This window comes from Lupinus angustifolius, chromosome LG01 (genome assembly GCF_001865875.1).
Source record: "Lupinus angustifolius cultivar Tanjil chromosome LG01, LupAngTanjil_v1.0, whole genome shotgun sequence".
In the NCBI taxonomy this organism is placed as follows: domain Eukaryota; kingdom Viridiplantae; phylum Streptophyta; class Magnoliopsida; order Fabales; family Fabaceae; genus Lupinus; species Lupinus angustifolius.
In genome coordinates, this window is record NC_032009.1 from 29,116,395 (window position 1) to 29,134,449 (window position 18,055).

The 18,055-nt window shown below is 33.0% G+C and overlaps 2 protein-coding genes across 3 annotated transcripts; both read right to left on the reverse strand.

Annotated features, from left to right (window-relative positions):
- On the reverse strand, positions 7,537–9,474 carry LOC109359774 (pathogenesis-related protein 5-like). The gene is made up of 3 exons (XM_019604471.1): positions 9,312–9,474; positions 8,091–8,754; positions 7,537–7,854 (listed from the first exon to the last, which is right to left on the reverse strand). The coding sequence occupies exons 1-3, from the start codon at positions 9,367–9,369 to the stop codon at positions 7,707–7,709; spliced, it is 870 nt and encodes a 289-aa protein (XP_019460016.1). The 5' UTR covers positions 9,370–9,474; the 3' UTR covers positions 7,537–7,706.
- Positions 10,659–17,605, reverse strand: LOC109359781 (protein RETICULATA-RELATED 1, chloroplastic-like). Of its 2 annotated transcripts, XM_019604482.1 has the most exons (9): positions 17,172–17,605; positions 14,779–14,943; positions 14,554–14,646; positions 14,364–14,479; positions 12,694–12,792; positions 12,308–12,613; positions 11,999–12,163; positions 10,992–11,317; positions 10,659–10,951 (listed from the first exon to the last, which is right to left on the reverse strand). In XM_019604482.1, exons 1-8 carry the CDS (start codon positions 17,508–17,510, stop codon positions 11,035–11,037), a joined length of 1,566 nt encoding a protein of 521 aa, XP_019460027.1. In that variant the 5' UTR covers positions 17,511–17,605; the 3' UTR covers positions 10,659–10,951; positions 10,992–11,034. The 2 variants fall into 2 exon arrangements, with proteins under 2 accessions (XP_019460027.1, XP_019460023.1); XM_019604478.1 differs by having other exon boundaries at positions 10,709–11,317.

The window sequence follows — 18,055 nt, forward strand, 5'->3', positions numbered from 1 at the left end:
GAATTTTGTAAATTTCTTCATGGTGTTAAAGTTCCAGAGGGGTACTCTTCCAACATTCAGAATCTCATATCAATAAAAGACCTCAAGTTAAAAGGTCTTAAGTCTCATGATTGTCATGTACTTATGGAGCATTTCTTGCCTATTGAAATACAGTCAATTCTACCTAAGAAAGTTCTAAGTACCATAACTAGGTTGTTCTTATTCTTCAAGGAAATTTGTAGCAAAATGGTTGACCCTGAGAAATTACCTACAATGCAAAGACAAATTATTTTGACTTTGTGTGAGCTTGAAATGTATTTCTCACCTTCGTTTTTTGAAATAATGGTTCATCTAAGCATTCATCTTGTTCGAGAGACCCAACTATGTGGCCCTTCCTGTATGAGATGGATGTACCCGTTTGAGCGGTATATGAAGACATTAAAAGTCTATGTGAAGAACCGATCATGACCAGATGGTTGTATTATCGAGTGATATGTTGTTGAAGAAGATCTTCATTTTTGTACAAGATACCTTACAGATGGTTATTTCATGGGCATTCCAAAGTCTCGATATGCAAAAAAACATTTGGTGAAGGTATTACTGAGAATGAAATATTGACTATAACAAGAACATAATTGGAGCAAGCGCACTTATATGTTTTACATAATGCTGACGAGGTTGAGTCATATGTTGAAATACACAAGGAGATGCTAAGGAAGTTTTACCCAAGTAAGAATGAAAATTGCATTTCCAAAGAGCATAATCAGTGTTTCATAAAGTGGCGAAAAAATCACATTGATGAGGAGTTGATATAAATGAACATTCAGTTTCTGAAAGATTGAAATGGTTAGCCAATGGTCCAAGTATTCATGTCTTATCCTATATTGGTTACCTAATTAATGGGTTCACATTTTATACGAAAAAATAAGATGATCAAAGTAAAATGCAAAATAGTGGTGTGACTCTTGTTGCTCGAACTTTACACATGTCAAGTGCAAAAGATAGAAACCGAATATATGTGAACATGTCATACTTTGGAGTTATTGAACGAATATGAGAATTAGATTACACAATGTTTTGGATGTCGGTTTTTTATTGTATGTGGGTTGATAACAACAATGGCTTCTGAGTTAATAACTAAGGGTTCATGTAGGTGGATCTTAATAGGCCAAGATATAAAGATGACCCAACTGATATAAAATGGTCTATTGTTCTTTTAACTAACAAAATAATCGTCAATAATATTGATGACCAAGAATATTAAGATATTGACGAAGATGATCCTTTTTCGGACATATCAGTCCCGTAAGAGCGGACTAACTACGGATGATGATTTATATACAAGAGGTGATCACGATGAAGGGTTTTGGATGAATCAATATGTTCCTCCAAACAAGGATAATCTTACAAACCAAAAACAATCAAAGAAAATGAAAAAGTATATGCAAGTAGTCTTCGTATAATTATAGCTTAATTTTGATTCTTTGTAATTTGTATAATTTTGTTTCTTTGTAATTTATTTAATATTTTATTTGTAATTATGCACTCTGTCAAAACATAATTGACATGATATTCATTGTTTGTAGTTTGTATTGTATTGATGTTAATAAAACAAACGTTTGGCATGTATTAATATGTCTGTATTGTTCAGAATGTATAAATGTTGTGTTGTTGAGAATGTTTGTTCTACTAATAAATATATATGCAGATATTAATTTATACAAATCAACAGCGAATTCTAGGGGAAGCTCTGGCATGCACTGTTGTAAAAGATAAATACAATAACATTTTTTATAGACAATGTTGTTGTACATGCTTAATACAACAGCGCAATGTGTGTTGCGCTGTCGTACTATGATGTTGTTTAAGAATATTTATGAATAATACAACAAAGCTTTTCTGATAATGTGTTGTTATATAATTAAATTGCATGTCGGTTAAATCGGACATATTTGCTTATATTTATATATATAAACCTATAATGTGGTAGATAATATACTGACACTATATAAAAATATTGCACTATTAGTACATACATTTTTCTCATTTTTTTTACAATATTACTAGATATAGTTTATACACAATTTTATTTTATATCATTTATTGATTTCTTAAAATGTATGGATAACTTGGATAATCTAATCTCCATCAAAATGAAATCATGAAGATAACAAAAAAAAATTCAATTCCTCCGATCAAAATCTTCCATGTATCAAATATAATATCATTTTCCCTTATCTCTTTCTCACTTTCTGATCTCCATCTTTGTCTCTGAATTCTTCAAAACAGTCGGTTCAATGTCTAGGTTGGGTCCTTTTTTTAATGCAACAACCAGCCAATTCAGTGCCAACTCAGTCGATTCAGTGCCAACTCAGCCGGTTCACTGGTTTTGGCTGGTTTCCATTGGATCTAGTGCATACCCGGTAGAACAACCATCCTGTACAGCTAAGGGGTCTGGTTCACCGATTTTCCGGTTGAACCAGTCGGTACTGTACAGTTTTATCAACACTGCCTGCATCCAAGTTAGTGCCCATGTTACACTTTGAATCTTTATCAATGCATGTCTTACATTGTGTATTCAAATCAATGTTTGTGTTACACCGTGACGTTATAGACATGTCATAAGGATGCATCACTTCTCATCTCAAATGAGATCATCCTCTCATACACCTCTTGCATTCAAGCTAATGCTACTATCACAACATACATATGTACCAATGTCAGTGTTACATCTGTATCCAAGTTAGTGCCCATGTTACACTTTGCATCCAAGTTAGTGCTCATGTTACACTTTGCATCTTTATCAATGCTTGTCTTACATTGTCCATCCAAATCAATGTTTGTGTTACATCATGATGTCATAGACACTCCATAAGGATGCACCACTTTCCTTCTCAAATGAGATCATCCTCTCCAACATCTAGAAAGATGTTGTCCGTATTTGTCTCATCACCTGATGCTCCACGTGGGTCCCTATGTCCACGAGGGTCCAAATTCAGTACATGGACTTTTGGATTATGAATCTAACATAGTTTCATCTCCACCATGGGTTGTCCATGTTTTCTTCTCCATCAACTCATATGAAATCCTCGTGCAATGCCTTCGATAGACCTTATCCAGCCAACACAACTTTCATCCTACTTTGCCAAAATCTAAAGTTACTAGTTCCATTGAACTTCGTCTTTAAGAGTCATCTACTAATTGACTTTAATATCAATTATTGGTGAAGTAGAAACAATCATTGTGTAACATTGGATACAAGAAAGAGAAGAAGGCAAGAGATTTGTTAATTGAATTCAGCCAATTTGTGTTTATGTCACTGAGAGTGTTGAACAACTATCAATATATATTATTCGAAATAAATTAAATAAAAGAGCAAAGAATAAATAGAAGATAAGAAGACAAGAAATTTGTTAATTGAATTCAGTCAATTTGTGTTTATATCACTGAAAGTGTTGATTGACTATCAATATATATTATTCGAAATAAATTAAATAAAAGAGCAAAGAATAAATAGAAGAGAAGAAGACAAGAGATTTGTTAATAAAGTTCAACCAATTTGTACCTATATCCTCAAGAATATTAAGCAACTATCAATTTATATTATTAGAGAATAAAAAATACAAACTCTCGCACCTTATGAGCATTAGATCCATGAGGTGTTTCTAATTGGACAAGTTTATAACATGAACTTGTGCCTAACACATAGTCTTTGTCTCCCATCTTTATTTCAATCCTAAGGAATATAAGACCATATGATAATATATTTTAGAGTAAATTACACTGACACCCCCTGAGTTTTAGTGAAATTACACAAATCACCCCTCACTTTTCTACACCTACACAAACCTCTCCTATTTTTAAACTTTCATTACATTGACCACCCTTGCATAAGAAATAAGTGTAATCTTTTAAACAAAAAATGTGATAAATGCAATTAAGTTAACAAAACATGATATATTGTGTAGACAAATCTAAATAATATACAAATCAATGTATCTTTATTATTTTTTGTTACAAAATGCATCAACAATTCTAAAGAAATATTGTTTAAATCGCTCTTATAATATAGTGTAACGAACCAAAAATAATAAAGAAATATTGACTCATATATTATTTGGACGTATCTCCACAATATATGATGTTTTGTTTAACTTAGTTGCGTTTATCATATTTTTTGTTTAAAAGATTAGACTTATTTCTTATGCAGGGGTGGTCAATGTAGTGATCAATGTAATGAAAGTTAAAAAATATGGAAGGTTTGTGTAGGTGTAGAAAAGTAAGGGGTGGTTTGTGTAATTTCACTAAAACTTAGGGGATGTCAATGTAATTTACTCTATATTTTAAGGACCCTGATAATTTAGTTGTATTTTTTTCAAAAAGAAAAGTTCATAATTTCAAATAATCATTTTCAATTACATAATCATCACACTTTTATGGAGTGTAAAACACCCTCATTCATGTGAAACATAAGCCTGTGTTCCCAATCTTTTTCTTATTTTATCTCAATCTTATTTGTTCAAGGGCAAAGTGGTACCCTCTTGCCTGGACTAAGACCCTTAAAATGTCATTTTCTTCTACTCCTTTTTTCCTTGCATCGAAAACTTCCTATATTGGTTCAAGAACTTCTAATAATTAGTGCGCATGCAACTCTTTCCTTAAATTGTTGTCTTCAATCATTAAATATGTTATCGGTGGTTATGTGTCTGCTTATGAATTATGACTAAGAGAAGTTAGTGTAAGAATGAGATTGCAACTTAGAGGGGGTGAATTAGTTGACTTAAAATTATGGTAGCTTTTTCTGTAAAATGTAAGAGTTAACGTGCAGCGGATAATATTGCAGAAAATAAACGAGAATAAATCAAAGAGGTAAGGGAAAAGAGAATACACAAAGATTTTATATTGGTTCACCTTTTTGTCCAACGAAGGCTACGTCTAGTACTCTTGCAACACAAGAGATTTTCCACTAAATATTATGAGTTATAATTACAATATCTCACCCGGATATCTCTAAGTATCTTACACACTCACTAATATTTATATCTTTGGAAAATACATTTCCAAGTAACTCTATCCCTTTTCTATTCACACCCCGTGAAAGAAAGTTTATTGCAATGAATGAAGAATTTGAATGATGGCCTTTTGGATTGCCTTTACAAGTATGAAATATTATAACACTTGCAATTCAATCAACTCTTTTGTATACTTAATAATAATGCTCAATAGATTTGTAAAACTTTGAAACAATTACTTCAAGTAACTCAGAAAAATTCTCTTTTGAAAGTTTAAGAACTTAGTGCAAAAGTGCAGAAAAATAGTGAGAGAATTTTTCAGAGTCGTATGAGAGTTGTATAAAAGTTGTGTTTATGTTGTGAGAGTTAGTGTCTTTATATAGACTTTCCAAACACCCATGGTGTCTTTCTGAAAGTGTAGGAGTTGTTTGAAGTGAAGAGATTTCGTTTGGAGTGAAAACATTTCATTTTGAAATCTGAAATCTCATGCAACAGTCTTCAGTAATCGATTACTAATAGTGGGTAGTCGATTACTCAAACTCTCTGTCCACTGTTTATTTAAAAACGAATTAGAGTAATCGATTACACCATTTGGGTAATCGGTTACTCAACTTTTGTAAAACTGGTAATCTGTTACTCAAAGGCAATACTGGATTACTCTGAATAGTTTTAAGTTTGATAACTCTTTTTCTCACGTATGTAACTTGTTACTTAAATGAAGTAACACGTTACACACTATTTATAAAAAATGTTTTTATTAAAATGTTTCTTTATTCTTTAAAAATAGATTGAACATTACTATTATGCATAACTAAGAGTTTTAGGATAGAAGTGCCTATAGAGACTTAATCTAATTTTCTTGAAGCTTTAATCTTCTTTGCCTACATAAGTATTCTTTCTTTTCTTCTTTTTGGTGATGTTGGTGTCTTCATCAAAATATGCCAAAGTCAGACGCAAAGATCTTCTTCATAGTTATCACGAAAAAAGAATGTGTTTAGTGATATAAAGTTTTATTAGATCCTCATATAACATATCCAATTAAGTAGATGTGGCAAAATTATCCATAATCCACAGTCCATCCAAATAATTCATCCAAATCTACCCTTCGAGTTAATGAATTTAAATGGATATAATTCAATGGATAGTGTTGATAATGGATAAATTCAAATTCATCAATTATATCCAATAAATATCCACAGATATATCTATTTGGATGAATATCCAATTCATTCAAAAAAAACAAAAATAAGAAAACTAAATTCAATCAAATTTATCCATGATTTACACTCTCACTTTAATATTTTATTAAATTTATATCAATTATAGGATATGTGTATGTAGTTAATATTAAAATTTTAATCTTAAGTACATAACATATATAAGTATGAGAAAAATGCATGCGTTGACCAATGTATGAGTTTTATATATTTTCACTGCATTACCTACATTTATATTTAGTCATCATTGACTTTTCAACAAAAAAATCCAAATGAATGATGAATGATGTATTGATTATGTATAAATCTTTACACTAATTGTGCATAGATATTACACTTTAAGTATTTATTAAAAACCTTAAACGTCACATACTTGTACAATATTGAGAAATTTTTTTATAAAAGTTCAAGAAATCACTTTTAAAAAAAATTGATTTCCAAAAGTGTTATTTAAAAGGTGATTTTAAAAAATATTTAATTATAATAGTAGTTTTTAAAGTAATAATTTTCTTCAATAGGTTTTTTAGTTCAATTAAAAAAATCAAATGGCATCCAAATCCATGTTAATGAAGTTATGGATGAATTTGATATCCATCCAAGTCCATAAAAATTGAATCACGTATGAATTGGATGGATTGGAATCAATTGGATATGGATAAATTTAAATCCATTGGATATGGATGAATTGAATAACGTAAAATATTATTTAAATGAATTTATATAGATTAATGGATGACTTTTCATCCATCCATCAATATTCATATCCAAATCTATCTAAATCCATTCATTGTCACAGTTACTATCGATGTATGATGCTGACAATGACATTTGTTAGCTAACATAAAAAATATTTGCATTTTAAAGAAACTTTTCATCTTTTTTATTAAGTTTCTAGAGAAGTGAATCTTCCCATTAAGATATAGTGTTCTTTAATTTTATATATATACCTAAATTGGTGGATGAAGGACTTGGAAAAGAAGGTTCAAGAACACAGACAACCTGAGGAACAGTGTCCTCCAAATCAAAACTAGTTGGGTGTATAATACTATGTTAAGTCAAGAAAGCAAAATCATTTGAAAATTGAAGCCTATTCAGCTCTCCTAATCTGCCAGTTCCCACAACTGTTAGGTTTCCAACCAATTTTTCTATTTATTTCAGACTATCAGAGCATTTTGTCATTTGATTTTAGTATTCTCCTTTTCTTTCTCTTGCTTGAGATTGATTTCAACTGAAGTTGTTATTGTGTTGTGATTATATATATTATGAATAATTGTGAGAAAATGCAGTTAGTGTTATGTTACTTACTAACAAATATGAAGAAGATGAAATTTTTGAACTTAGAAGGCAGAAAGTTTATTTACATGATCTTGAAGTTTCAAGGATATTCTCAAGTACCTATCACTGTTTGCTCAAAAGAAAATCAATGAAGCAAAAAAGTAGTTGTAAAAAAATTGAACTAGTTGAGCATAACATTGAAAGAACCTTCATGCATAATTTGTTAAGACAGAATCCTTAAATTGAACATGTATGCAAATAGAAGCATCATGACCCACCACCTCTGAGGCATTTCTTTATAAGCTTTTGATTTTGATCCATTTAAATTACACTCAGCCTGCTTCTCATGATTTGAGCACACTGTTTGATTTCTGCATTCAACAAGAATATTAGAAAATATCATGATAGACATAGTGGTAAAGTGAATAATGAGAAAATGTTATATAAATCGATCATGCAATTGAAGTCGTAATTACAATTATATTGCATTTATCACAATTGTAGGGAAATTCTGTAGCGGTCACATTGTGGACCGCAGTTTAAATCTATCGCCAACATGAGTGTGTTTTCATTTCTTAAAAACGTTGTTTGTTACGATCAAACATACCTCGACCCACAGAATGTTACAATGAAATCTGCTTGTGAGCATGTTGTTAAACTAGTAGGATCATCATGTGCAAAACTATAAGCAGCAGGGCAAGCTTGTTTAAATATTTTGGAATAGTTTGAAGGCAAACATGTAGAAGGGCTTCCATAAACCCCTCTACAGCAATACTCATCGGTATCGAATGTGTCACACGCGCTTCGACAAGCGATAACTCTGTCATTGTCCTTTGCAGCCAGCTCTGGTGGACAATTCTGCCTGAAATCTCCATCACAGCCAGCAATGCTGCAGTTACCCGTACCGTTAACCGCTCTAACCAATAGAGGCAAGTTGAAACCATCAACAAGGCTAACATCATAGAAATCGGGTTCGCCAAGTGTAAAGTCAGCAATTGTTGCAGGTGGTGTTCCAGGGTCTGTGCAATTTATGTTGGTGCCACAATTACCTGTTTGACACTTTCCATTGCCATTCTTGTCAAAGTTGCAACCTGTTCTAGCCCATATCCTACCACTCCAACCAGAAGGTGCAGTGTATATTGCTGATTGACCTGGTTTGAGTGTGAAGCCATTGCCACTGAAATTCTCACTGTGTGTTATCCCAGGCCATATTGTTTCCTGGCAGTAATTTACTATAGTGAATGTGTTACTGCTTCCACATAGTTCAGGTGCTGCCAAACAACAGATTAAATTACTAAGCATATACTAGTTTGAGGACAAACAAAAATGATTCAAATCACTCCATGGTGAAAAAGTGAATAGCATTTGACTTGCATACAGAATAGAACGGAACAAAATAAAAAATGATTTTGTTTTGTTCTCTTTGGTTTTATCTCTTTTAGTAGAATCAAAATGTTTCATGTTTTAACTTCATGTCATATTTCTATTTATAAAATGAATCTATGTCTCAACTAGAATAAAGTCTATGTTGTTATGATCAGTTTTAGAAACTTTTCCCAACACTATATTAATGGCAGGAGTTACTAGTTTAAAAGCCTCCAATATTTAAAAAACACTAATAGTAATGATGAGCCAATGAATAACAATACTACACAAAATTTTAACCTTTTTTTAATAATTATGTATCCAAACAAAGATATTGAGAATTGGAGATATAGGAAAGTATTAAGTATACACTTATAAAACCAACCACATTATATGAAATTATTTAAATGCTCCATTTGCTTCATTAAGGTTGGAAACAAATGAAGCTCAATGAAAAAATTACCTGAGGCGATGAATATAAAGATGGAGGTGAGTTTAAGTAGTGCATTGTAAGTAGCCATCAGTTGAAGAGTCACTCTGTCTCTTAATTAAGTGACATTTGGTGTGTGTATTTGTGTAAGTTGTGTTATTTATGAGTAAGGTTGAAGAGAACAGTAGAAGAATGCGTGAGGAAGAGAGTGAATCTATGAACACTAACACCCCAAAGGCTTCCTTGCTTACAAAGGCTAATATCAAAGGATACCTTGCCAACCCATGTCATACTCATATCCTAAACATTCATTTGTTCTCCACCTTTAGAGACTTTTCATTAATCTTGTGACTTTTCTTCTTAGTTTTTTAATCCTTTTTTGTGGAACAAGATTTCTTTTGTTTGGTAGCATCAAATCTACTGAGAAAACTATCCACCAAGATGTAATATATGATTTGTATAAGTAGAAAAATGGATGAATTTAGATTATAATATATTGGATAAAATAAAACCATGGATCTATTTTTTATCAACTTAAAATTTATTGAACAAATTCAATCCATTTGTAACTCATTAAACAAAAGTCAAATCCAACCTATCCATAAAGCATTTTTCATGAGCTTCCAATCCATAAAAGTACATGATATCTCCGATTTTTATTTCAATTGTTCTTAGACGGTTAAACTCAAGTGTGAAATCAAAATCGACACTTGGGCCAAATTCCAAATCAACATTCATATCCAACTCCGAAATTGACATAATGGCCCAACTCTAAAATTGGGACCTGAAGTCGACCTTGAAAACGAGATTTAGCCTTAAAACTGGAAACTAAAAATTGCAACCAAAACTTGAGTCTTAAAGTTAAAGATGACCTTGAAATTGAGATTGTAGCTTGACCCCAAAATTTGGATGTGGACCTGATTGCGAAATTGAGACCCAAGTTCGACCCAAAGGAGAAAAATTTTAGTAGACCCAAATCAATTGAAACTTTTATGGGTCCAATGAATATATCATTTTGATTCATTCTATCTATTAGTAAATATGACCCCTTATAATCTACTCAACAATTTTTGTTAGTAATAAAAGGATTTGATAAAGTTTGTCATGGTCGATTGATAATTTTGCCAAGCTAAATTACTTCTACAAGCCTCCACAAATGAAAAAAGAATATTGTTTTTGCAATGAAGTGTGTCATGTCCGATAGGCTGAAATGTTCTTCATAAAATTTGAGTAAATGTACTTGTCGAACCTTTTGCAATTTTATGACAATTTTCTGCAATGCAATTATCAACTTTATATTTTTGTTTTAATCAAGAGACGTGATTCAAAAAATTATGAAAGAAAATTGAGAATACAAATGAAAATTTTTTGTTCTAAAACATCACGTTGTATGATTATTTCATTGAGACAAGATTATCCGCTCTTGCAAGTGAAACAAATGAAATAAGAGCCTCCTATATTCTTTTCAAAAAAGAAGCTAACATACATAGAAGAGTTTCTTTCACAAGAGAAAAGTTTGCTCCACTTTAACTAAAAGAATGGAATATAGCAAAGATTTAATCATCAAAGCTCAAAGGATCTATATAAGGATCAGTAAAAAGTTAAAATGAGATCTTCCTCAAACTTGTGGCGAATATCTTGGCCACTAATCACTCCTTTAGAGGGCAGCAAGAAAAATCATCAAGGACACAACTAGGAGCAGACTACCAATTATCAAACAGCAAAATTTGTATATCTATGTTTACATCAGAAAAAATTAAGCTGATCCTGCAACAACCTTCTTCCTAACAATCATTTTTCTCCGAGCTTTAGGGGCCGAAGATTCTGCGCCAGAGCCTGCCTTCCCTTGTTTAATTCCTAAGAGTCCAAGCCCAGAAACAAGTGTGTTCTTCGATATAAACCATTTTGAGGATGAGTTATCGGCATTCTCAGAAGGCCTTGTATAAACTTTCAAATGGTCATCTGTCTGAGCCAGTGGATCTGCCTCGATCCCAAGCCAAGCACGCCTGGAGGTCTCCCCTAATTGAACATTCATTAGCCTGCACAGAATCCATTTTAGATGCTCAAACAATAACACTTCGGAAAGCCATAGTAATTTCTTCTGAAAATGTCTAAAACCATTGGTAAAGCTGCTAAAGTAGAGTGGTAAAAAGAATTCAGTTCTGGTGTTTGAAAAGGCCAGAAATAATGCTAATACATCTGAATAAATTTTCTACTGCAAGTAGTTTTTCCTTTAAACAAAAGATGAAAAAAATTATATGGCCGGCCCAGTGCACGAGACTCTCTTTAGCAGGATATAGGGAAGGTGGATGTATCAACTTTACCCCTGTAAGCGGAGAGGTTGTTTCGAGGATTTGAACCTATGACCTCATGGTCACTAAGCAACAACCTTACCGTTGTGTCAAGCTCACCCTCTAATGAAAAAAATCATATATGACAGAAAATACATGCTGTCTTTAAATGCTAAAGATGTCAGATATGTAACCAATAATTGAAACATGAGAATAGAGGGGAAGCCATTGGCATATATGAGTAGCAAAGAAGTTAAATCACTGAACTCTAGATACAGAGTAACATTTCAGCGAGACGAATGATTCATTTAGTGGGGAAAGAAAGCCATAGGCATAAATTAGTAGCGAAGAAGTTAAACCATTGAACTCTATATACAGAGTGTCGTTTCAGCATGATGAATTATTCATTTAGTGGGGAAAGAAGCAGACCTAAACGCAGTGCTGCAGAACAATGCAACTCCAATCACATCAAAACGGTTAATCATTGCTCTATCAAATCCAGATAACAGTTGATATCTCAAATTCGCATAAATTCCAAGGAAAGCACCATATCCAAATGCATTACTGGTCACACTTGGAACAGACACAGATAACCTGTTGACAGGTCAAGCAAGACACACAGTAGGTTAAAATAAGTATTAGCACACATAATGCATTCATTCGCAGCTAAAACTCAACAATTTAAAAATTAAATGAATTTAGTATTGTTGAGAACAGGTGGGTTCGAACCCCTAGTACCTTCCCTCCTTTTTCCTAGCCAAAGTGTTTGATAATGCACCCTGTACAGCACCAGCACTTAATCCAACCATGCACAACTCGGCAGCCTTGAATAAAAAGCATAGAGCCCTCTTTTGCAAGTCAAATTCCCTAAGTGGATAGCTGTTCTCAAATATGTTGTTTGGAAGCTTCTGAAGTGTATTCTGTAAGTCGAAACGGAATGTGTTCCCATACGATCGACAAGGAGCAAGTGACCAAACAACTACTGCATTGCATGCTGCAACTGTGAGCACATTGATAAGTGCAAGATCCCACTCCTGCTTTATCCTATAGCAAGGTTAGAGTATCAGTTATGTATCGATTGAGACCATACAAACCTTCATATCAATGTGAAACAAACAACATACCTGCCCTTCCGATTTTCAAACTCCCACCACGCTGAGAAACCTATAGAAGCAGCACCCTCCAATAGAAACCTATACAAGAATGCAGGATCTGCAAGCAACCTGTGCAATACAATATTAAAATGAGATAAAAAAAATCAATTAATTATACACAGCAACTAGAGAGTTCAAAAGTTAAGAAATACAGATTAAGTTCTATTTCATAAAATTGCAACATAAGATGATTATTAAATTAGAGTCCTATCAGATATAGCCATGTAGGAGGGCATTGCTTACATGTTGTGTTTAAGGCACCTAATAACAGATTATACTCCCTTATCCATTTAGCAGAAAATACAGCCACATACTCTAATGGAGAATGGAAGGAAGAGCATGTATTTATGTTGATTAGAACCCTTAAACTGGAGCATAACACAGATTATGATGGAAACATACTTAGGTGGTGCCCTTGGTACATGTTATGGTCATTTATGAACAAGCCTACTGGACTGTAACTCAACTCTGTTTGGGAACATATACCTTCATGCTGAATGATTCTTAGAGTTCACCTCCACTCCATTAATCATAAATCAAAATCATTCAGGATCCTCCATATGTATTATCTATTACCATTCTTACAAAACTAAAGACATGCTTTCCTCCAACTCTTTTACCTATCAGACATATCTTTCTTGATTACTTCCACCCAGGACCCAGCTCATCTTTAGCTAACATCCCATCCTCTAAGATTCTTCCTCCCGCTTGAACTGACACAATTTCCCATTATGCATTTTTATTACTTCCTAATACACGAACAGTGTGACCAATTATGGTTTACCTTATCTTCAATTCAACCTACCTCTACCTAAAACATGAAACATTTGAAATTTGGGTATCTTCAATCGTCTCAATAACATTAAATTTTTGGGCATGTAAAGTAGTTTCTTAAATTGATCTGCATTCAAGACCTCAAATCATAGTAAGGCAAAGCCATCAATCAAACACAATTGGTTTTAATCAATGGTAATAAATATAACAAAAATAAGAACACAATTTAGACAGCACTGATTAAAAATTCTCAATAAAACTAAGTATAAGCCAAGTAGAAATTACAGTTTCTGCTTAGATTTTATAAAATAATCAAATGAATCTAAGAAGAAAAAATTAAGAGTAGAATCTTCTAGGCAAAGAACCTTGTGCACTGGGCCACCCTTTTTTATAATCTTTTGGGCAAAGCTCACCATATATCTACCAAGACTCATGAGAAGAGTGTGAAGTGGTAATCGTGGAAGCAAATACCTTTGTACCATTAAACTAATCTTACTACATGTGGGAAAAAAAGAGAAGAAACACTAGTTGGTGGGTAGGTAGGAAGGTGGGACTAAGTTAATCACCAAGGTTTTCAACTTTGTTGCTAAAAAATCAGCTAAGTGGGCTGTCTACTGTAATCAAGAGAGAAATTTTGAGAACTCCGTCTCTCCAGTTGCAAGGATGTGCATTTTAGACAATTTTTACTCTCTTTTGTATCTGTTTCTAAAGGAAATCGTTTAAGCCAAAAACAAAAAACTAATAATTAGGCAACAAAATTATCCAGTAAATTCAAAATATATAAAAATAATGAGGCATAAGGTAGATAATAAATTTCTTAATATGATAATAAAAAATTGATGTCGACTAGACAAAACTAAAACTACCTGCCAATGAAAGTCCTTGACATTCCTTGTGGAAAGGCTCGGGAAATAAACCTGCTGGTGGTTGGCCTGGCATTGATGGCTAAGAATTTGACCATTTGAGCTGAGCTAACCAGCCCCTAAAAGTGACATTTCAGTCAGTATAAAATCATAGATGCTTTGCACCCTGAAGGTAGCTTGGAAAATACTATACCATTTCATATGCTTGCCGAAAACCGGCAGGCAAATCCATCATTGTCTTCTGCCATTCATTTAGCACAGCATCCACAAATTTACGGTCAAAAAGCTGGAAGAACGACAGAATAAATGTCATCACTTTAAGTAATGTCAAATGACAGCAATTAAAAACGGCATGTATTTCAATACGAAATGAGAAAAAAGGAAACCCCTCTGTAATAGCATAAATGAGATTTCTAACCTCCTGAAGAATTATCCTTCTTCTAAACAAGCCACCCTCATCTCCCTCATCTCCCTCATCAAAGTCATCAAAGTAATCATCATCATCACCATTGTCATCTCCTCCATCACCACCACCATGATTGATGTTCTTTCCAAGACCCCCACTGCCTCCGCCAATGTCTAGCTGCAATATTTAAGACATTAATCACTTTCTGCACATACAAGAGAATTTGCAGATGATCCAAAAGAAGCTTACAGAATTCAATTGACTTGCTAAGAAAGTATGAAATTGAAATTGTTAAATCATAGCCACCAACCAACTATTGCTATGCAACCACAAGCTAAAAATTCAAATACAGCAATTCAAACCACACAACACACTTAAATTTATTGTCATTTTATGCATTCTTTATGAATCAACAACAATAAAATGGCCGTTTAACATAAGTAATCCTGCATAGGACCCACTAACTATTCCAATATCTCTCACACTATACATTAATAGCGGGGAAGGCATTGCAGGACAAGTGTATATGATGTCTTTTTTCTCCAAGTAATAGACAAACAAGAAGAAATGGATATAGTTAATTGGGGAATAAATAAGAAAACAAGGTTAAATTAAAGATTTACTCTCATTTGCAGCTAAGACCCTATATTTTTCCTGTTGAAGTCAATCCTTAAACTTGTAAAAAAGTTTTGAAAATGATCTCCATCATTAACTTCTATTATAACTTCATTATACTACTATCAATTTGCTAACGTAGTGTTTCTTTATCCAATAGGGTCCCCTTGGATGCTCCTTTTCTCTATAAAACATCAAATAAGGTGTTCCTTCATTCTTGTATGTGCTTATCTCTTCTGAGTGAGTGCTTAAATGGCCTTTTAACTGCTCTTTTTTCCGAGAAATTTCTAGATGGGAGTTGGAACTAAGTCGATAATGTTAAAACAAAAGTTAAATGCAGGAGTATTTCAAAAACTTCTGCATCAGGATAGATTTAAAAGAATAAACTACAGGCATTGAATTGAAAATGAGTATAAACTAGTTTTTTAAGATGTTAAGCACATCTTCTGATCAATTTTGAATTTCAGCTAGCCTGACAGTGCAACACCAAATCTTCTGACATGTATTGTGTTGTAAGTATCACAGGTCTTATCAATATCAAAATTTGCATAAAAGAGAAGCAAAAATACTGTAAAGAATAATTTAAACATTCCCAATGCATAAACTTGTATATGAGCATATTACACCTAAAAGCTATAGATTGGTTGGGGGGGAAGTGAAAAATGGTACTCAAGATCTCAAAGAACTAAATTCATATCTTCCAACACTCAAAGCACTTGACAAGCTTTTGTGGCACCAGCATTGTCAACAACACTTGATTGGATTCATGAACCTTACTAGTTACATCAGAAAGTAACTTTTCCCCTTATTTATGGGTTCTTACTAGGTAACCCAGCTAAGACTAGGATGACAATTGGTGGAAAATTTCTCCGATTCTCTCCTGACTCACTCTCCACTGTGACAGAGCCAACAGTGGCAGCAGAACAGCCATTGATGGTAGCAAGAAGTCTCTGGTCAAGCAGGACAGCTCAGGCAAACGGTAACAGCTCCAGTCACTTACATGTGTTTATTAATATATATGGTGGTTCCCCAATTTCTAAAATCATTATTCTTCAAAAAACTAAAATGTTTTTATCTTTCAATTCAAATTTTAATTTGAAAATTTTAATTATAAAATTAACTTGAAAGGAAAGAAAAATGTAATTCTTTTAAATAAATAAAAAAACACGTGGAAAAATTAGATTGCCATGTGTGTAAATCACATGCGTGATTAACGGTTCCAGTTAGTTAAGAGTGAGAATTTTTGTTTTCTTGTTTCTGAAAGTTTAAAGACCTCTCATGCAAATCCAAAAAGTAAATGGTGCCTATCAGCCTATGTCAAAACAGGGTAAACTTTAAGGACTGTGTCTTTCTCTGTATAAACCAACACTTAGGGTTAACTAGAAAAAACTGGACTATGTCTATTTCACGCTTAAACCGAAATAAATAGACAAACCTCACATTAGTTTTCTCTTTGATTCAAATCAAGTACTGCATCAACTATATGTTATCAAATTCTCTATAACCATTCCAAGCTCAAACTAGTAACAAACAGGCAACCATACCATAACTCAGTAACTCAGTTCAATAAGTAACACTTTTCATCAGTACAATAGCTCTTGTAATCATATTAAGTTTACTTCAATTTTACATCAACTAGTTCAGCAAGCAATTTGATGAAATTAAGTAATTAACGGTTAATTTTTCAACTCAATCAATTGTTCATCATCACTCAATTTAAATTAACTAACTCAACATTCTGAAACCTAATTTGCATTAAAAACTGGGAGAGAGAGAAGAAGGAGACGAACCTCGGGGCTAGACTTGGTTTGCTTTTGCGACGTATCAAGCTTCGATTTCTCCAACGTCACCGAACCTAACGCACCGTATTGTCCTTTCATCACAGGACCGAAACTCGAAGAAGAAGGAGAAGACAGAGACTCACCGGCGCCGATACCGGACGGCGACTCAAAGCAACGTTCCAAACGAGACACGGAGCCGTTCTCGTTATCCACGCCAGTGGTGTCGGAGAACGATTTCACAGTCAAAACTCGGAACCGGAGCTTCGCGGCGGTGTTCGCCGGCAGCGATGATGGCTTCGGAGAGAAGCGAGAGGTTAGTGGCGTCTGGAACATTATTGCGTGAGACATGTTTGTTTGGATGGATAAGAAAAATGGGAGAGGATTTTGTTCTTGTTAAGAGAGGTTCATGGACTTTCTCTCTCTAGAGAAAAAGGGGTTTTTAAGAGAGAGAAAATGATAGGTGGTTATTGGGATAATATAGTTGAAAAAACATTATTTGAAAAATATAAAATGAAATTTTGTGTAGAAATTATCTTTTATCATATGAATTTAAAATGCACATCATGAGTTGTATTACTTTTATTTAAGAGTTAATAATAGTTAATAAATTAATGATAAATGATTTATTGATAGTGTAAAAAATATTTATATTGTCAGCGTATACATATTAAATCCTTATTATATTGAGAAGTATATGAATTTGTTTATCTATATTACTCAATACTGAAAAAACACAAAATAATGACCTCATTATTGTTTAATTTGTGATTCAATATTTTGTCTTATTATATTTTTATTTCTACAAAAATCATATAACATTATCTTTTTATTTTATTTGTATTGTCTTTTTATTTTGAAAGTGTGTTTGAAAAAGTTGAACATTACACCAATCG

Excerpts from the sequence above, each read along its gene's own strand:
- LOC109359774 (XM_019604471.1), bottom strand. The coding sequence starts at position 9,369 with ATGGCTACTTACAATGCACTACTTAAACTCACCTCCATCTTTATATTC. Across the intron at positions 8,755-9,311 it reads CTTTATATTCATCGCCTCAG|CACCTGAACTATGTGGAAGC; the intron begins GTAATTTTTTCA and ends GTTGTTTGGCAG. Across the intron at positions 7,855-8,090 it reads GTAACATTCTGTGGGTCGAG|AAATCAAACAGTGTGCTCAA; the intron begins GTATGTTTGATC and ends TGTTGAATGCAG.
- LOC109359781 (XM_019604482.1), bottom strand. The coding sequence starts at position 17,510 with ATGTCTCACGCAATAATGTTCCAGACGCCACTAACCTCTCGCTTCTCT. Across the intron at positions 12,614-12,693 it reads TTTGAAAATCGGAAGGGCAG|GATAAAGCAGGAGTGGGATC; the intron begins GTATGTTGTTTG and ends ACCTTGCTATAG. Across the intron at positions 12,164-12,307 it reads GCTAGGAAAAAGGAGGGAAG|GTTATCTGTGTCTGTTCCAA; the intron begins GTACTAGGGGTT and ends ACCTGTCAACAG.